A 22,315-nucleotide genomic window follows, 5' to 3' on the forward strand; every position below is an offset into this window, starting at 1 on the left:
GTGGTGATACTGAAGAATGCAGAAGATTAGATGAGTAGATTCCATAATTAATGAAGAGTTACTGAATAACTAAAAGAAGGGTTGGTTGTTAGGATGCATTCTGAGTCATAAAGAGATCACTATCTTAGTACTGGAGGGAAGTGTGGGAGGTAAAAATTGTAAAGGGAGACCAAGAGATAAATACAGCAAACAGGCTCTAGGCTGCAGTAGTTATTCAGAGATGAAGGGGCATACATGGCATAGAGCAGCATCGAGAGCTGCATCAAACCAGTCTTCAGACTGAAGACTACAATAACAGCAACACCCAACACACCAATTTTTAAAAGAATGAATGAATTATATTTTTCACAATTACAGAGAATCTCACTGTGAAGCTCATGAAACAAATAAATAACATTTTACTTTACATTATACACATATTAAATGATCAAATACATTTTCTGTAATTTCTTCATTTAAGTTCATGACTGACATGACACATTTCAACAAATAATGCGTATTTTCATCCTTCAAGCAATAATCACATATAATCACGATCACATTAACAGTAGGTTAAAAGAAAACCATGTTAATTGTGGATGTCATTGCTGTATCAGTTGGTGATACAGTCACTGATAACTTTATGCAGTTTACAAATTTTACAAAATTTCCTTACAGTATGGAAAAATATTTACTGAACATGATTCAGTGCTCAAGTGTTTCTTTCATGATAGTGGAAAATACACACATGCAAGTAAATGTCTAGTCAGATATCTGCTACACAAGAACACTCCTCATATTTGCATAAAAGCTACAACTGAATGATAAGAATACAGTAACTAAGAGCACAATTTTTCTTATGTTATGGTGTTATTACATTAATAGAATTTAGCTCTTAGGTAGCAATAGAAGAGGAAAACAACAACAAGTTTAGTGTTCCTTTACTAATACACAGACAATACTTTTATGTGTACAGTGCATCTCAGTGCTGCTTGATACATGTGAGAAATTAAACTGTATATATTTCTTAACTATTTTAATCACATATTAGGAACTCCTGGCTTATTCAGAATAACTAACACTGTTTGTGTTACTTATCAAATTGTGTCACCAGTTATAGCCAACAGAAAGTTGTACAGGCAGTTGCCATTCTTAACCAGATTTAAGGCCGCAGAGATATTTATCATATGATCACGATGCACAAACTGTGAGAATGTTACAATTATGCCTGTGCCTCACACAAATGACATAGCAGTAAATGTTATGATGATAAATATTGCACACTAGCACATATTTAAGATAAGATGCGACCAACCAATGTTATACTGGCTGGTAGCCATATTAATGTATTATGTTCCATCCGGCTTTTGTTGGAACTGATTGCCACATAATCGTGTATCGAAAATAAATTAATACTACATGTGGGCCATTTTAACATAAGGGTTTTATAGTTACCAGCTTGTGTAACAAAGAATATCTGTATCTGTATTCTTTTTTCTGAGATTACTCTTCCAAAATTTTGCAGATGTATGCAGAGTGCATGAGCAGACACCCTGAAAACTCTTTTCTCAATGCCTCATTAGTTTATGTTTGTTCAATAATCTCTCTCAGACTTGACCATGTGCCAGTGGCAAAGCCAAGCACACCAAACATAATAATTAAAATATTTTTCCAGAGGTGCCAGTAACAAGTACCAAGACCAGGTGAGTCCCAGAATGTAGCCAGTTCAATAATTGCAGGGAATATGATGCCCATAGTAGACAAACTGACAGCTCCAACTAGTGAGATGAAAGGGCCTATGTTTGGCACTGCAGCTGCCACGCCCACTGGAATAGAGTAAATGTAAAAGATTGTTATTTTATTTCAGTATATTATAGAAATATTTATTTTAAGTACCAGTAATATTAATAATGACTTGAATGTAAATCTTCTTTGCTGACATTAGGACAAATTGTTTTCCTTCATGAAACAACTGCAGATTTTCTCTAAGAGGATAAATCTTGATTAGTGTTCACTGCTGCATAAAATAAATCAATCAGGTAAAAAAATCTATAACCTAATAAACATCTATTTATAAGTTGGTGCAGACATATATAGAAAAAATAATAATAAGAACATGAGCACTTTCTTTCAAAAGCTAGAAAAAGGCAATAGCAAATGACAGGGAAACCAACCAGGATGTTAGACTAGGAGAAAGACAGCAAGACAGGACAATAGGGAAACTATAATTGTCTCCTTTGATCAAATATCCTGAATGACTTTTCTATTTAAATTTAACAATACTTCATTTTAACTCTTTTTCAGACAAATTAAGAGCTATTTCAGGGAGTCACTGGTTCAAACACTGATTTGTGGAGAGCCTTTCACCTTACTACCACCTAGGAAACAGACATTTTGTTTTTATCTAGTTGTAAACTGTTCAAGCACAATATTTTTGGCAGTGTAACTTCATATGAATGTGGCAAAATACTTGCCTGCCAAAATAGAAGCTTTTTATTCCCAGTATTGTGTTTTATGATAGTCAAATACACTCCCAGAAAAAAAAATACACTTTGAATGATGAACTTGATTTTGATCTGATGATGGCATATGCCACCTGGGAGATAGCAGATGTACTGATAATGGTTTCAACATTGTCAGCCATCAGACAGAGTAGTGGCATAGCTACCCGAGCTCCACTTGTGTCTACCCGTCAAGAGGGAATGCTCACAGCCAGAAGACTCAGTGTGATGCTAAAGTGTGAAGCAAGCAGGCAACCATGCCATGGAGATGCACTAATGCTTCCTACAGCCAAATGAGTGAATTTGAAAGGGCCAAACTGTGGCCTTTTGAGTGGTGGATTGGTCCTTTCAGAGAATTGTTACACAAGTTGGAAGAGCTGTATCAGTCATGCAATGATGCTGGTATTAGTGGTCACATGAACGTTCTTACACTTGTAGATGAGGTTCTGGGCATTGATGCAGCACAGATGCCTGCCAGGATTGTTGTTGTCAGGGCAGCAGCGGCAGATTGTACAGCCACATAGCACAGATGAGAGGGCTTGTGAGTCTTGATGTGTCAACATGAACTGTTGTGAACCAGTTATTAACAGTGGAACTACAGACACACACATACACACCTCTAGCCTGTCTTCCACTCATGTCACAGCATCGACATTCACAGCTCAGCTTTTGCTGTCAGAGGATTACTTGGAAGAAGGAATGGTGTACCATGATTTTCAGTGATGAAAGCAAATTCTGCCTGCATGCAAGTGATGATTGTTGCACAATGACGTAGACACGGTGAGTGCTGTCTTGCAGACTGTATTTGTCCGTATAGTCTGAGGTGTGACAAACTACAACTCTTATTCACCTTTCATTTTTCTGGAGGGTACACTAACCAGTGCTTGGTATGTGCAGAATGTTGTCAGATGCATTGTTTTGCCATTCTTGCAACAGCAAGGTGATGTGTTGTTCCAACAGGATAATGCTTGCCAACACACTGCTCGTGAAAATCAATATGCTCTGCGAGATGTGCAGCAACTTCCCTGGCTAATACAACCTCCAGATGCCAGAGACAGAGCCTGCATTGCCACCCATGGAGGTCTACACCATGTACCAATATGGACATTTCAGCGAGGGTCGACACCTGGTACCTCAGCACTGCATGTGCTTTTAATTTGTAAATGTAATCACTTCATGTACTCCACAAGAACTGTTGCAACAGTAGATCATGAGTGAACTGGAAATCTCTAAAAGGGTGTACTAATTTTTTCTGGCAGGGTATTTGGAATGATTCGTCATAGGAATTCAGTTTTCCTATAAACATCATTCATCATTAACTGATTAATTCCTTCATTAATCCATAAATTGTGTTCCACAAATTTCATAATGAAGGGACGTCTTGTGGGGTGTAGAATGAGTCAAGCTAGCGTAGTACAATTTAGTTTTTGCATGTTCCATGGATCAGTATTGCATTCTCTCATTGTTTTGTTTTTCAGTTGTGATTAATTGTTGACAACAGACATCATAAGGGAATAAATGCAGTGTGTGGCTGTTGCCAGCAAGCCCAACTGCTTGAAGAGTTGTTTACAAGAGGTTTTAATGTGGACACCACATATTATCCTGTGCAACACATAACTTTCTTCCTCAGTGATAGATTGCCCCAAAATATGAAGCCATAAGACATAGGAAAGGTATGTCAGCTTTAACATTTTCAGTTTCAAAATCTAATATTAAGTATCAGGAAAAAGTTATAGAGTTTAGATGTTTAACAATATTTGTACCACATGACTTATGGTTCACTCTCTTATCAATATTGTTGAGCTTAGTCAAAGAACATAAATGAGTATCTGTACTCTTGTTGAATCTACTGTGAGCCACAATCTTTTGTATGGCCTGTTTTTTTTTTTCTTTTCTTTTTATATGAATTTTTGCCTTTGCTTGTGCCATGCACATAACTATTTGTTGTATATCATTGAAATGTCTGAGGCCCTTTTCACATGGAGTGTTGTAATAAAGTGTTAAATAATATGTCTATTAGTGTTTTCAATACAACTAAACAGTGGCAGAATCGTCAATATGTGAGACAACTCTCAACAAATATAAACACCTTATAATTTGGAATATTCTGTTTCATTCATTCATTTATTTACACTCATGTGGTTCTTATAATGATGAGTGGTCTAGCCATGTATAGTAGAGAAATGGATGTATTATGTTTCATCTCAGTTCAGTAAAGCTCAAATATAACAATAACAGCACTCTCTATGGTACACCTGTAGTGATTATTCCCCCATACTGAAGATATTGTTTTGTTGTGTGCATGACCTAAGTTCCTTAATGCTACACTCTACATCCATTAAGTTATATGCATAAAATCTAATTGTCAGCAAGCTCCCTGATATAATAATATTTCAGCTGCTCTAGGAGAAAACTGTTAATTGTGTGATAAAATGCTGTTAAAAATTCACAGACAGTATTTTATCACTTAAAATTAATATGATATGATTTATCAATTTCAAAATGGCATATTCTATGACACAATCCTTTTTAAATTAGTTTTGGTGAATTATGAATTGTGTTTTAATCATCTCGTGACGTATATCTGCAATCCATTTGGAGACATGTCAAAAATTTATAATACAGTTACAATCATTTTACTTTAATAAATAGTAGTACTACAATAAATAATAACACTATAAGGGTATTTTTATCCACCTCAAATTTCCACTTTGTCCTGCATGAATTCATCCACTGAGTAATAACACTTCACTGTCGGTACCTCATATAGCTTTCTTTTAAGTGAACCTAAATTCATCTGCACCAACTTGTTCCCTTTTAATTTATTACAAATTTTCATTTCCATGTATTGAGGCCAGGAAAGAACAAATTGATCAGCTGGTCAAGAAAATTAGCTTACCGTGCTTTGCACTAAGAGCTCTCCATCAGTTAGTAGACAGAGAAATAATGTTGCTGTCATACTTTGCATATTTCCATTCTGTTCTCTCCTATGGCATTATCTTCTGGGGAAATGCTGCAGGTGTTGAAAAAGTCTTCAGAATACAAAAACGAGCAGTGGGGCTAATATGTGGGGTCCCTAATGGGACGTCTTGCAGAGGTCTCTTCAAATCTCTCAGGATACTTACCATCACAGGTCAGTATATATACTCACTGATGTTATTTGTAGCCAACAACAGGGAACTGTTTCAGAAAAATTGTGACATCCACAAGCATGACACAAGACAGGTGAAAAATTTTCATCAAGGCTCTGCATCTCTCACTAAAGTACATAGGGGAGCTACTGAGTCAGGTATAAAGGTCTTCAATAAGCTCCCCATCAATATGAAAAAGGAAATAAATAATGTACAGGTTTTCAAAAGGAAACTAAAATTATTTCTCATCGAACAAACTTTCTATAAAATGAATGAATACTTAGAGTTATGATGTACAAGAGTGGGGGAAACTGCCTAAATTTATCTGTTTCATTATGAGAAAATGTGAACTCCCATGTATCCCACTCTCTTGAGCATTCACTTAAAACTCTTCTTAAGGAATGCAGTTAAAACTTGTATTCATTCAAACCATGACCATGAAGAAAATTTACTTCCTTATATATGTCAGTAGCATAAAAATATGCACTGTCACTTATTCTACTATTTTAAATATCACTTAAACTGTTTTTGGCAGAATGCAGGCTTTAATACTGCATGCAAGTAATTGTTCTTGTAAAATAAACCAATGTCTGTGCAATGTGATGTATAAATGTTAATGTACTACTGTAATTGCATCAATTGACTTGTCCTATATTACTTGTACACTGGCTGTATAATATGTAATCAACAGGACCAAATAAATAAATAAAAAATAAAATAAAAAGAGGTACCTGGTCATACAGTCTGAGGTGGTGGGTGGAGAACATAATATTTTCTTTGTTTCTAGTATCATGTGAATGGACAAAAGGTTTCCTTCAAATAATTCATGTCTATTGTACAGAAATATCAAATCTCATATATGTATAATGGTGGCAGAGTTAATTTAAGTTTTCTACATGATGATCGACATGGTTCTTTGTGATCTTCAGTGCACATATTTCGAATGATTCTTTTCTGTATTTTTAGAATCCACACTATGTCAAGTTACCCCAGAAAACAATGCCATACCTAATAATAGATTTGAAGTAGCTTGTATATGCTACTTTTCATATGTCCATGCCAGTTGTAGTTGATAATACTTGCATTGCAAATGCAAAGCTGCTCAATTTGTTTGGTAGGTATTCAATGTGTGCCTGCCAGCTCAAATTTTTACCTACATTTAAACCAAAGAATTTGATGAGTCAACCTCTTCTATATCTTGGTTGTTGTGTACAATCTTAATCGGCTCACATTGTGACTGTTTGGTTTTGAACTGCATCATGTGAGTCTTAGATACGTTTAGATTCAACTCATTTGGCTGAAACCAAGTTTCTAAGGTACTGAGGGCTCTGAATTGTTTCTGAATTCTGATCTCCAACTAAGGCAGAAGTATCATCTGCAAACAGAACTGATGGGGAGCTGATATTTTATGGTAAGTTGTTAACATAGAAGAGAAATAGGACTGGGCCTAATATGGAGTATCTTCTTTTCGCCAGACAGAAAAATAATATGTGCCATTTGAATAGATGCTAACTCTTTACTTTCTGTTCGATAAGTAGGATTTAAGCCATTATAGGGCACTGCTGCTAATGCCATACTTTTCAAGTTTGTAAACAAGCAATGCATGGTTTACAGAATCAAATGGCTTTGTGAGGTTGCAGAAAATTCCTGCCACCTTATTACTCTTGTCTAATGATGTACTTATTTTCGCAATGAAACTGTTTAGTGCATCTATGGTGTTTTTCCCCTGCTGAAAACCAAATTGATTGTTTAGAATAACAGAATATTTTGCAATTAAGTTTTGGATTTGTGCAACAGCTAGTTTTTCAAATACTTTAGATAGGACTTGGAGAATTGAGATAGGACAATAATTTCCATGCTCTCTCTTAATCCCTTCTTGAAGAGTGGTTTGACTTCAGAATATTTCAGTACCTCTGGGAAACAGCCCTCTTCAAAACATTGATTTATTATTTGAGCTAGTGGATTTGCAATTCTTTTGTGTATCACTTTACTAACTTTGGTGGGTATTCCATCCCAACCTGCAGATTTTTTTGTTTCTTAATATTGGAATAGCATTTTCTACATCCTCCACAGAAACGTTTAAGAATTTTGTAAAGTTTTCAGTGTTTTCACCTAGGCCAAAGGGATTTACTTTGTTGTGATAATCTGTTACACCTATGTCAGACTTGGCTACATTTATAAAGAATTCATTAAAGTACTCTGGTATTTGAGTAGGACTTACAATAGTTCCTTCAATGTCAATTTGACAAAGAAGAAGAAGAAGAAGAAGAAGAAGAAGAAGAAGGGGACAGAGAGAGAGAGAGAGAGAGTAGCTTTACGTATTATATTACATCATTTCTATGAACTCTTTGTAAGTCCAAATACAGACAAACTAATTATCTCATTTTGATATAGATGTGTTATGGTTCTTATACATTCGGTGGTAAAAGTAGCCACTGCAGGCTACTTCCACAAAGTGCATTAACAACTATTTATGACTAATGTTAATGTATTAATGCTGATTATGTGATCTATGTTCATCTATATTGGGAGAAAAATGTTTACTTTGATACAAGCCACTGGTATTTCTCTTCTGCTATTACTCAGCTGTTATTTTTATCTAATACTTTAAACAAAGCATCTGTGTAATTTTACACAGCTGTCTACATACTGACAAAGTTATGATCTAGTTAATAAAAACGTTGGAGATACGCAAAATTTATCTTCTTGTGTCAATATATTATGATAAATTCAAGGACCAGCTAAAGAGATATTGTTTTCCTTTGTTTTTGAACATCCAGGTGTTTTTAATTCCCTGCCTAATGTCTGTGTCTAGCCTATTAACTAGTTTGGGTCATGTAAGGACCATACTAGTTTTACAGTGCTGTTGTTGTCTGCCATTTCTGGTGTTCTTGGTAAAACTTACTGACTGCTTTCTTGTTAATACCTTCAGCATTTCTGTTAGCCCAATAGTCTTTTTTCCCTTCTGAACTCTGTCTTGCATTCCTCAGATCATTTCCTTATATCATTGTGGTTAGCTTCTGTAAAGGATGTTAGGAACGGTCCGGTTTCAATAGCTAAATGACAGTTACCCCTCTTAATTATTATGTCTTGCCTAATATGAAATTCTGGAAAGTTTTTCTCTGTTTGTTTGATCCACAGGGACACAGATGCTTTACCCTTGTTGGCTACTTTGAAGATCTGATAGGACAGCTTATAAGGTTCCATTCTGTACAGTTGGCCATAGAACACTAGTTGTCTTCTTCTGATTGCATTGGTGAAGTTATTTTCTTGATTTTGGCAGAGTTCACAATTAGGTTTGTGTCATTATTTTCAATCCTCTACGATCCTTGGTGCCACTAACATTCCTTTCTTGTAACTTGAGGAATCTCATTGAGGTCTTGTTACTTAGTGATAAACATTCTGCTGGGTAGAGGACTAAAGCTCTGACTACTGTGTTATGATATCTTAGTTTTATTTTGATCAACAGCTATTTCAAGATGCACATTTTTCTGGTAGCATAGATGCTCTATGTAGTTTCATTTTCCTTTGTTCAAAAGCTACCATCTCACTGGGATCATCTGAAATCCATTCCACAAGATACTTAATGGTTTGGATCTCTTGATATGCTTGTTAGTGTTGCCTCTAATTGTTATCAGGCCATCATGAATATTGGTAAAGATTTTGGTCTTTTTCATGTTAATCAACAGGCCTGTCCCCTGTGCTGCTAAATGCAGTGCCTGTAGTTACAAAGAAGCCTCTCACATGGCATTTTCCAGCAAGGTCAGGTCATCAGCAAAATCCAGGCATGCAATTTTTCTGCTGTCTACTTTGATCCCTGCTGTTAGCCCAGTGTTTGCTGATAGAGATTTGGTCCATTCCCTGATGATATTTTTTCCATGACATAGTTAAATAATACACACTACCAGGAAAACACTAGTACACCCTTTTAGAGGTCTCCAGCTTGCACAAAATTTACTGTTGCAACAGTGCATAGCAAGTGCATGAGATGATTACATTTACAGATCTATAGCACAAGCAGTTCTCAGGAACCAATGTTGATCCACTCCGAAACACCCATACTAGTATATGGTGTAGCTTTCATGGGCAGCAATGTGGACACTAACTCTGGCATCTAGTTGATCATACAGATGGCAAATGCTGCCCTGGGACATATTATGCCACACCTGCTTGATCTGCTCAAATTGTTTTGTAGAGTTGCTGGCTGACGAGACCCATCGTATCCCGCATGTGCTCAATTGGAGACACGTCCAGAGATCACGATGGCCAGAGCAGTTGCTGCAGATCTTGCAGAGTAAATTGATTTTCACAGCCAGTGTGTGGGCAAGGAATATTCTGTTGGAATTACACATCATCTTCCTGTTGCAAGCATGGCTAGAAAATGGGTCTAACTATATTTTGCATATACCAAGCACTGATTAGTGTCCCCTCCAGAAACATGAAAGGTGAACAAGAGTTGTAGTTTGCCACACCCCCAACCTTAAGGACTGGGGTGGGGCCAGTGTGTCTTAGACAAATACACTCTACAAGACAGCACTCACCCTGTCTTCATTGTATGTGCAAATGATCATCACTTGCAGGCAGAATCTGCCTCCATCATTAAACACCATGGTGCTTCATTGCATCTTCCTAGTGATTCTCTGACAGCAACAGTTGAGCCATGAACATCAGTTCTGTGATGTGAGTGGAAGACGGGCCAGAGGTGTGTGTGTTTGTAGTAGTCCCACTGTTAATAACAAGTTTGTAACAGTTCATTTTGATACATCTAGACTCACAAGCCCTCTTATGTATGCTGTGGTAGCTGTAATATCTGCCACTACCACCCTGACAACATGACAATCCTAATTGGCATCTGAACTGGATGTCCAGAATCTCATCTATGGGTGTGAGAATGTTCACATGACCACTATACCAGAATGATTGCACAACTGATGAATCATATCCAGCTTGTGTGGAAATTCTGTGAAGGGACCATACCACTATTCAGAAGGCCACTATTTGGCCCCTTTCAAACTCACTCAGTTGGCTGTAGGAAGCATGAGTGTGTCTGCATAACATGGTCACCTATTTGCTTCACATATTTGCTCCACAACAAGTCTATTTCCTGTTACCATTCCCTAATAAAGGGTGGGTACAGATGGCGCCCTGATAGCTATACCACTACCCTATCTGTTGATCTGTTGGCAGATGATGTTGAAACCATTATCAGTACATATACTATACCCCAGGTGGCATAAGCCATCATCGCATCAAAATTGAGATCATCTTTCCAGGTGTACTAATTTTTTTCTGGTAATGTACATGAAATGTTGTCTCATTTCTTTACCCCTATATTGATCAGGAAACTTCTTGGCAGCTGTTCTCTGCACTCTACATTGGATCTGATGTTTTAGAGCATGGTCTCATGTGTCTTTATTGAGAGTCCATAGTTAAACTATGAAAACTGAAGGTTATCAGTTTTATAATAATCTAGATGTAATTACCATAAATATTGGTGTGAACAGAATAACACTAGTAATAATTTTATGTTAGTATACTTTACAGAAGTAGCCTGCATGTCTATTCTGCCTATTAATGTACAGATTGACTCATTCCATATCTCTGTATGTACTCCTTCATTGTGGCATCTGTGAAACACAGTGCATGAATGAATGAATGACTGACTGAATGAATGAATCACTTGTGAGATCATTTACGGTTCTGTTTCAGAGAACTCTTCCTAAAAACAAGTCTCACTGGTAGTTAACAAGCACTTTCAAAAATTTGGATCTGTGTATATTTAATAAACACTAAAATATTCCAACAAGTTATCACAAGATTTAAATAGTTTCTACAAACATTTTCAGACCCGGAGGGGTTAAACCCACCCAAAAATGTTCTCTGACTGGACAGTGTATAAATTATACCTGTCATTTGATCTAATACATTAAGATGATGATTGTGTTAATTTTCATTCTATAATAGAACATTGCACATATGGGTACTTAAATAAGCAACATTATGAAATAGTTAATGAAGTTATAAACCTCTTACCTGTGCATAAAACAAGAACTGTCCTTAAGGCGTACTCAGCTAACAATCTGTAGGAGCCAAAATAGTGTTTGGATGCGTTCCAGATGACTTCAAAGGGAACATAGAACTGCAGTGCATATGTGAAGAAGATTGCCACTGCAATCTTGATCTTAACTAACTGGGCCAATCTGTAAAAATATACAGCTGTTATGGATGTGCTTAATTTGGACTGTTCACACTTTTTAAATAAGCTTTCTCTCTCTCTTTCTCTCTCTCTCAATCTCTCTCTCTACTCTTTACTCTCTACTACAGAGCGAGATGGTGGATTCAGTAGGATGATGGCTCAGAATCACATGCAGCTACCCAGATTTTGACTTTCCATGATTTCTCTAAAATTTTCCTAAATCACTTCAGGCAAATGCCAGTATGGTTCCTTTGAAAGAGCACAACCAGTTTCGGTCCCCATTCTTCCCTATTCTTCCCTAATCTGCACTTGTGCTCCAATTCTAATGACCTCGTCCTCCTCCTCCTACTCTCTACCATCTCTCTCCTCCCCCTCCCCCTCCTTCTCCCTTCCCCTCTCTCCAGTGTAACTGATACATGGAATGTTTTCATACGCGTCTATCTTTGTTGACTGTTGCAATTTGGAACACATTATTTTGTATTGCCCAGTTGTCTTGATGAGCTCCTTTCATCAATTGTGTGGTCACTGCATGAACTCAAACATGTATAGCAGTAGTGGTGGGAGAGGCGGGAGGAGGCTACCATTACAACACTTAAGGAGAGGGACAAGGGATGTAAGTAGCACACACATCTGAAGCAGCCAAGCAAATTATCTGTCAACAATCACCACACAAAGTATAACCATGAAATGAGATAGAATTACACCTGCATAATGGTACAGATTACAGGTTTCTGGAGTAACATATTAAAGGTATCAGTTGAAATAGAGATTTCACATAATATATCATACAGTTATAGAGTTGTCAATTTTACCAATACATGAGCTCCAATGTACAGTTTATTAAGAGTTAACTGGCCACTTCATCTTTAAAATTAAGAAAAATCCTGGGAGACAGCGAATTCTGTAGACTGAGGATGCTAGAAAACATATGTGCATCAAAGAACATAGTTGATACTGGGAATCAAACTCAGGCATAAATAGGTGCTTGACACTAAAATTCTAGTAGACTCCTATGGGAGCTCTGTGTCCACTGCATTATACCCTACCAACAGAGTGGAAAGGTCTACTTTGTACTGTTAAAGATAGTCTAAGTATCCATAAGCTAGGCATGTGCCACATGCAATCCAGTGGGGTTCTGACAGGAAATACAGCTTCAGTCACTTAATGACTGCTAACAAAGCTCATCAAGTTAGCAAAAGACTTAAATGGTTTGTATAAATGCTTTCACATTCAGAGGGATTATACCCATCTACTACTGTTCTCTGACTGGACAGTATATACATTATAGCTGTCATTTGATTTAACAGATTTAGATGACAAACGGGTAAATTGGTTTGGTAGGACAGATAAGGGGAAGTGCCAAGAGCATAAGCAGCAGTCCTAACTGAAGCAGCCAAGCAAATGGACAATTGCTGTGCATTGCCCTAATTAAAATCATAAAATTAGTGCTACAAACCAGGATTGAGAGAGAAAGACACCACCATATAAAGAGGGACAGAGATTTTAATTTAAGAGAGGATTGGTGCTTGCTTCACAGTTTATCTCAGGTGACAACTAATTCAGCAGTGCTAGGAAACACTAAGAGGATTCTGTTTCATAGAATAACTGCACAGTTGTACAAAAATGTGCATGAAAGGAGTGAATAGGTGCTGCAATTTTAACTTGGCTATAAATAAGAACATGACATTAGTAATAGTGTCAGTAAGAGTGACAGGATACACATTGCAGAGTATCTGAGTACTCACCATCAGATATTCAATGCTGAGGATGAAGATGAGGAGCACAAGTAGATAAATTTCAAACATTTCATTCAATATGCCGAAGACGCATATTTTCTGAGCAAGGTCTTAATGGATGGGAAAGACCCACTGTGGTTTAATAGGCATATTAGGAAATTGCTATGTAAACAAAGAGAGTCAAAACCTAGCTGACAGAAGCTGAATGAAGCAAAAATAAGTTTAAGAAGATCAATGAGAGAAGTGTTCAATGAATTTGAAAGTAAAATTTTGTCAATTGATTTAAGTAAAAACCATAAGAGGTTTTGATCTCACTTGAAATATGTAAGTGGTTGAAAATGCACTGTTCATTCACTCAGTGACCATACTGGTACTGACACAGGAGATAACAGAGAGAAGGCTGAAATACTGCATTTTGTTTTCTCAGATTGTTTCATCATGGAAGACTGTAACATGGTCCCTTCTTTCAAGCATCATATGAACTATGAAATGGTAGATACTGAGATAACTGACACTGAGTAGAACTGTAACTACAATTACTAAGTAGTGGTAAGGCATCAGGACCAGATGAGATACCTATAAGATTCTACAAACATTTTGTGAAAGAAATCACTCCCCTTCTAGCTGCAGTTTATCATACATTGCTGAAGTAACAAAGGATATTTATTGATTAGAAAAAAGTGCAGGTCATTCTCATTTTCAAGAAAGATCATAGGAAACACACACACACACACACACACACACACACACACACATACACACACACAATATTGACAACATGCTATTGTAGAATTATGGATTCTGTTTTATGTCCAAGCCTTAAGATGCTTTTGAAGAAGAAAAAGGTCCTCAATGAAAATCAACAGGGATTCCGCAAATAGAGATCTTGTGAAACTCAGCTTACTCTGTTCCTCCGTGAGACACATAGTGCTGTAGGCAAATATCACTCAGGTTGATCTCATGTTTGTTGACTTCAGGAAGGCATTTCACAGCGTCTCACACTGGCATTTAGTGCAGAATATATGAGTTTGCTGAGTATTATACCATATTTGTAACTGGATTCAAAACTTCCTTGTAAATAGAAATCAACACATTACTCTCAACGGATCAAAATCAACAGATGTAAAGGTAATTCCTGGAGTACCCCAAAAAACTATGATAGGACCATTACTGTTCTTGTTCATAAATAATATAGTAGAAAGCACTGGAAGCTCCTTAAGACTGTTCATGATGATATGGTTGTCTATAAGAAAGCAGCAATGCCAGAAGACAGTATTAATTTGCAGAATGGTCTTCATTCAGGGTATTCCATAGGTTTTGCCATGAAGGAAATTCTTCAGGGATGTGAAATGAGTCAAGGCATACATTAAATAAGTGGGCCATAGATAAATAAGCTGTATTTGGCTCTCAAAAGCATTATACCTGAAGCCTTCAGTGACTACCATATAAAGGCTGTTTGAGGCACCAAAGTTGACGTCTAGATGGATGATACAGGAAATCAAATTATTGATAGCAAGCAAAAGCAGAAATGCTGAATTCTGTTTCAAAGGGGGAACTAGTAGTTCTGCCCTTGTTTAAATCTTGTACCACTGCTCAGATGAATGATATAGATACACTCCTTGAAATGGAAAAAAGAACACATTGACACCGGTGTGTCAGACCCACCATACTTGCTCCGGACACTGCGAGAGGGCTGTACAAGCAATGATCACACGCACGGCACAGCGGACACACCAGGAACCGCGGTGTTGGCCGTCGAATGGCGCTAGCTGCGCAGCATTTGTGCACCGCCGCCGTCAGTGTCAGCCAGTTTGCCGTGGCATACGGAGCTCCATCGCAGTCTTTAACACTGGTAGCATGCCGCGACAGCGTGGACGTAAACCATATGTGCAGTTGACGGACTTTGAACGAGGGCGTATAGTGGGCATGCGGGAGGCCGGGTGGACGTACCGCCGAATTGCTCAACACGTGGGGCGTGAGGTCTCCACAGTACATCGATGTTGTCGCCAGTGGTCGGCGGAAGGTGCACGTGCCCGTCGACCTGGGACCGGACCGCAGCGACTCACGGATGCACGCCAAGACCGTAGGATCCTACGCAGTGCCGTAGGGGACCGCACCACCACTTCCCAGCAAATTAGGGACACTGTTGCTCCTGGGGTATCGGCGAGGACCATTCGCAACCGTCTCCATGAAGCTGGGCTACGGTCCCGCACACCGTTAGGCCGTCTTCCGCTCACGCCCCAACATCGTGCAGCCCGCCTCCAGTGGTGTCGCGACGGGCGTGAATGGAGGGACGAATGGAGACGTGTCGTCTTCAGCGATGAGAGTCGCTTCTGCCTTGGTGCCAATGATGGTCGTACGCGTGTTTGGCGCCGTGCAGGTGAGCGCCACAATCAGGACTGCATACGACCGAGGCACACAGGGCCAACACCCGGCATCATGGTGTGGGGAGCGATCTCCTACACTGGCCGTACACCACTGGTGATCGTCGAGGGGACACTGAATAGTGCACGGTACATCCAAACCGTCATCGAACCCATCGTTCTACCATTCCTAGACCGGCAAGGGAACTTGCTGTTCCAACAGGACAATGCACGTCCGCATGTATCCCGTGCCACCCAACGTGCTCTAGAAGGTGTAAGTCAACTACCCTGGCCAGCAAGATCTCCGGATCTGTCCCCCATTGAGCATGTTTGGGACTGGATGAAGCGTCGTCTCACGCGGTCTGCACGTCCAGCACGAACGCTGGTCCAACTGAGGCGCCAGGTGGAAATAGCATGGCAAGCCGTTCCACAGGACTACATCCAGCATCTCTACGATCGTCTCCATGGGAGAATAGCAGCCTGCATTGCTGCGAAAGGTGGATATACACTGTACTAGTGCCGACATTGTGCATGCTCTGTTGCCTGTGTCTATGTGCCTGTGGTTCTGTTGGTGTGATCATGTGATGTATCTGACCCCAGGAATGTGTCAATAAAGTTTCCCCTTCCTGGGACAATGAATTCACGGTGTTCTTATTTCAATTTCCAGGAGTGTATTAATATCAGTGGAATTGAGAAACAACTGAATTTGCTAATACTGAAAAAGGCCCAATGGAACCTTTATCAAATTCTAGATACACACATCAAAAAAAGTTCTGAGAGTTCCAGAACTTGTACAGAAAATTGGAATAGAGATCAACGTAAACATCATTTCTGCCCTTTTTATTGCTCATGAAAACCACACATTGCATGTTGTACCACCTTACAGCGAGACCTTCAGAGGTGGTGGTCCTGATTGGTGTATGCACCGGTACCTGTAATACTCAGTAGCACGTCCTCTTGCATTGATGCATGCCTGTATTCATCGTGGCATACTATCAACAAGTTCATCAAGGCACTGTTGGTCCAGATTGTCCTACTCCTCAGCAGCAATTCTGCATAGATCCCTCACATTGGTTGGTTGGCCACGTTGTCCATAAACAGCCCTTTTCAATCTATCTCAGGCATGTTTGATAGGGTTCATGTCTGGAGAACAAGATGGCTGCTCTAGTCGAGTGATGTCATTATCCTGAAGGAAGCCATTCACAAGATGTGCATGATGGAGGCCTGAATTGTCATCCACGAAGATGAGTGCCTCGCCAACATGCTGCCAATATGGTTGCACTATCGGTCGGAGGATGGCATTCATGTATCGTACAGCCGTTACAGTGCCTTCCATGACCACCAGTGGCATACGTTGGCCCCATTAAATGCCACCCCAAAACAAAACATCAGGGAACCAGCACCTTGCTGCACTCACTGGACAGTGTGTCTAAGGCATTCAGCCTGACTGAGTTGCCTCCAACCATGTCTCTGACAATTGTCTGCTTGAAGGCATATGTGACGCTCATAAGTGAAGAGAATGTGATGCCAATCCTGAGCAGTCCTTTCGGTACGTTGTTGGGTCCATCTGTACCACACTGCATGTTGTGGTTGCAACGATGGACCTCACCATGGACGTCGCCATGGACATCAGGAGTGAAGTTGCGCATCATGCAGCTTATTGCGCACAGTTTGAGTCAAAACACGATGTCCTGTTGCTGCACGAAAAGCGTTATTCGGCATGGTGGCGTTGCTGTCAGGGTTGCTCCGAGTCATAATCCATAGGTAGTCATCATCCCCTGCAGTAGTAGCCTTTGGGCGGCATGAGCCATTTGAAAACCAATTTATGCTTTTCTCATGTGATATTGTGAAAGCTGTGGACCAATAAGGCAGGTAGATGCAGTACTTAATTATTTCGAAAAGGCATTTGGCTTATCAGCAAAAGTAGTATCAGGGAATATACTACAGCCCCCTATGTATTTCTCCAATAGGGGCTGCAAAGAAAAGATGAAACTAATTACAACATGAACAGAGTCATTTAAACATTCTTTCTTCTCATGTCCCATATGTGAATGGAATGGAAAGAAATCCTAGAACATAGTAATGTGGAGGCCTCCTCTGTCATTCACATCACAGTGGTTTTCAGGGTGTGTTAGGAGTGTGAATGTAGATTTAGTTGTAAAATAGCCGTTACAAACTAATTCTGCACATTGTATAAATGATTAACAATTGTGTAGGAATATTGACAATGTAGGGAAAGATAGATTGCTACTTACCGTAAAGAAGACGTGTCAAGTTGCAGACAGGTACAATTAAAAGACACTCACATGTTGCTATTGGGCCATAGCCTTCATCAGTAAAGACACACACACACACACACACACACACACACACACACACACACCTCATGCACACATGACCACCAACTCCAGCATCTCAGGCCAGAATGCAACATCATGTGAGATGCAAGCAGCAATGTGGATGGGATGGGAAAATGGAAGGGACAGTAATGTTGAGAGAGACAAATGCTGTCTAGTGGAGTGTGCAGGGACTAGATTCCAACAGGCACAGTGTCAGGAGGTTGTGGGGCAGGGAGGTAGCGAAAAAAAGCAAAACAATAAATAAATAAATAAATAAGAAGAACAGGAAAGACGGGTGGATGCATTGATAGGCAGTTGCAAATAAAGAGGGTGTGAGGCAAGAATGGGGAGGAGATGATAGGACATGGAAACTGTTGGTGGATGGTGTGGGAACAATATGTTACCATAGGTTGAGGCCAGGATATTTATGGGAGTGGAAAATATGTCGTAATGATAACTCTCATCTGTGCATTTCAGAGAAGATGGTGTTGGAAGGAAGGATCCAGATGGCTTGGGTAGTGAAGCAGCCATTGAAGTCAAATGTGTTATGTTCAGCTGCATGTTGTGCCACAGGGTGGTCTCCTTTGCTCTTGGCCACAGTTTGGCAGTGGCCTTTCATCCTGGTGGACAGCTGGTTGGTATTCACACCAACGTAAAAAACTGTACAATGATTGCAGCATAGCTGGTAAATGAAATGGCTGCTTTCACAAGTGGCCTGGCCCCTCATGGGGTAGGATAAACCTGTAACAAGACTGGAATAGGAAGTGCTGGGTGGCTGGACTGGACGGGTTTTGCACCTATGTCTTCCACATTAGTATGATCCTTGTGGCAATGAGTCATAGGAAGTGCTGGGTGGCTGGACTCAACAGGTTTTCCACCTAGATCTTCCACATTAGTGTGATCCTTGTGGCTATGGGTCGGGATTGGGAGTGGCATAGGGATAGACTAGGACGTGAAAGTTGGGTGCCTGATGGAACACCACTTGGAGGGGTGAGAAATATCTCGGGTTGGATGTATGTTACGTAGATAGCTTTTTTTTTTTTTTTCCAGATAATTTTTTGCAGTCAATAAGTGTTTCAAAAATCTCATGACACTGAAATGCATTAACTGTATTTCATTAATACTATCAGTTTCATCCATAATCCATCATCTGGTATGAGTGTTTCAAAAATCTCATGACACTGAAATGCATTAACTGTATTTCATTAATACTATCAGTTTCATCCATAATCCATCATCTGGTATGAAAATCACTTAAAAACATTTCATTTGTCAAGAATATTGAAACACAGAGCACTGAATATTTTAATCAACATGAAACACACAAAAAAACTCATTCTTAACATTTACAAGCACAGCAATCATTATCTTCATATGAGATGCCACCACAAAGCACTGAATATTTTAATCTACATTAAACACATAATAAAACACTCATTCTTAGCATTTACAAGGACGATTGCTACTTTTGTAAATGCTAAGAATGAGTGTTTTGTTAGTGTTTCATATGGATTAAAATATTCAATGCTTTTTCTTTCACTATTCATGACAAATGAAATGTTTCAAGTGATTTTGGTACCAGATGATGGCTTACAGCCAAAACCAGAAGTACTAATAAAACCCAGCTACTGCAGTTCAGTGTCATAAGTTTTTTGAAACATAATATGTAGATATTGAATGGCTTGTCATTCCACACACATCCAAGAGAATAGTGAAACTTAATTGGTTACAGGTTGGCGACAAACACCTTAATACTCAACTTTACAAAAACTCATAGTGTGGTATTCCAAATAAATAATGTATCAGAAGTAGAGATCAGTGGGTACACATAAATGAAGGTCTGTCTGTCAAATTTTCTGGTCTGCAGCTCGATAACAAACTGAGTTGACACCACTATAAGAAAAGTTAAGCACAATTCTTAGTTGTATATCTTTGAATTTAAAAACTTCAGTCACTGTATTGACCTGCAGGAAAGATTCATAGCATACTGGGCATATTTTCACACTATACTGTCCTATAAAAAATCTTTCAGACTGGTGTAGCTAGGACCATGAACATACTTGTTCTACATAAGTGTGCAGTTTGAGTGCTAAGTACTGATTCTGAAAATATTGGAGAAGCTTCGTTCAGGTTCCCAGCAATTCCTACACTCATGCACCATTACATTTACTCCCTAATGGTGTTGTGGCTAATTATAAGAATGAAATTAGGATAAACTGTAAATAACATGACTATAGTAGTAAAAGAAAAAATAATTTTGATTTAGACTGTGCATCCCAGTCTACATTTCATAATAACTGACTTCTATATTCTGGCGAGAAAGTCTTTAGCAGGTTACTGGCAGACATCAGGCAGGAAATTGGAAACCCCAAGATATTCTAAACGAAATCAATAAAACAACACTTCATTATTGATTACTTCTGTAATTTATCAGAACATTGGGGCATGGGGACAAAAATTCTGGTTAACTTCAATGTTCACATTAAACATGTTTCAATCTTCCTAGTAGATAAACAGCTTATAGTATTATCTGAAATCAGTAAATTTATGAAAATGTTTGCTATGAAGTAGTTGGTTGAAACAGCAGCTGAGTAATGCAACAAGAAATTCAGTGGCGTTTTTGAAAAGTAACAGCTTTCTGTATTAATCTAGAAGTAATTCCCATAGCTAACAAGAGTATATTAGTATTAGTTGTAATTGGTTGTTGGTATGCTTCACAGGATTAGCATGTAGTGACTGCTTCTGCCTCTTAATGTAGTACTCAACCATTTGCACATCCCTGAAGCCTCTTCTTCATGATAGCTATTGCCCTTAATGATGTGTGGATGAATGGATGAACTGAACCTCTACATACTATTTACACTAATAGTGAAAAGCTAGAAAGCAGCAGGACAGCAATTAAAAAAAAATTATACCAACAACATGGCAGTATAACATAGACAGTCCAATACAGTTTCTAGAATGTACAACAGTGGCTGGCAGGAGCCAGTACATGAAAATATAAAGGGCTTTTGTCCACCAGGAGCCACTGGCTTTCTGCTGCAGGTGACGAACGTGCTGTCCGCGGTCGGCAGCCTCTGGTGGGTTGCCTGGAGCTGCTGAACAGCACGCTGCTCAAACATGATGTGCACCATGATAGCAGAGGTAGAACATGTAGTAACATGCAGATTAGTAAATGAAGTTATACCAAGTGAATTCGGTGATGAAGGTGAGTTTTGTAGGATGACTCAAGATATAAATTACTACAGAGACACAGTGCCTGTTTCTGTATTTAAAATTAACATATTGTTAATTACTTCATCTTCTACATGAAGTTCTTTTCCATACATTAAGAATCACAGGTGAGATCACTGAGTAATTAGTGTCATCACACATCATGTTCTGCGAATATCATCATGAAGGAGAGCCTTTGGTGATGTAGAATGAGTTAAGTTATGTATTAACAGGAAGAGGCAGACACTGCATGGACCTCTCTACAGTAAACATGGACAAGCAATGACTAGTGACAATCTACTCTAACTGATAAAAATGGGATTTACTTTTAGAGTAACCTGTGTTAAATATGAGCATATATTTTATGAATAAACAGATACTTTGATGGAGGTTGATTTAGGGGAGGGGACCAAACAATGAGGTCATCAGTCCCATCAGATTAGGAAAGGATGGGGAAGGAAGCCAGCCATACTCTTTCAAAGGAACCATCTCAGCATTTGCCTGAAGCCATTTAGGGAAATTATGGAAAGCCTAAATCAGGATGGCTAGGTGTGTGCCAGCTTGCTCGGTAGCTACTCAAAAAAAAAAAAAAAGGTAGTTCTCCTCTCTTCACTTCCTAGGTGCTGTCAGCACAAAGCATTTATGTGACATAAAACAGAATACTATGAAGTGTCTGTAAAAGCACCAGTGGCCTAGGGGTATGTCTCTGACCAATAATCAAAATGTCACAGGAAGAGGCAGACACTACATGGACCTCTCTACAGTAAACACGGATAAGCAATGACTAGTGACAATCTACTCTAACTGATAAAAATGGGATTTACTTCTAGAGTAACCTGTGTTAAATATGAGCTTGC

General features: G+C 39.0%; 1 protein-coding gene across 2 annotated transcripts in view; it reads right to left on the bottom strand.

Moving 5' to 3' along the window:
* Nucleotides 1–475: 475 nt before the first annotated feature.
* LOC126251741 (proton-coupled amino acid transporter-like protein CG1139) overlaps nucleotides 476–22,315 on the bottom strand; it is a 139,949-nt gene continuing 118,109 nt past the window's right edge. For both annotated transcript variants that reach the window (XM_049952351.1, XM_049952350.1), the window contains 2 exons: nucleotides 11,645–11,811; nucleotides 476–1,805 (listed from right to left, as the gene is read on the bottom strand). In XM_049952351.1, coding sequence (XP_049808308.1) covers nucleotides 1,564–1,805; nucleotides 11,645–11,811 — 409 coding nt within the window. In that variant the 3' untranslated portion in view covers nucleotides 476–1,563. The remainder of the gene's footprint in view (nucleotides 1,806–11,644; nucleotides 11,812–22,315) is intronic.

This window comes from Schistocerca nitens, chromosome 4, assembly GCF_023898315.1.
Source record: "Schistocerca nitens isolate TAMUIC-IGC-003100 chromosome 4, iqSchNite1.1, whole genome shotgun sequence".
Lineage (NCBI taxonomy): Eukaryota > Metazoa > Arthropoda > Insecta > Orthoptera > Acrididae > Schistocerca > Schistocerca nitens.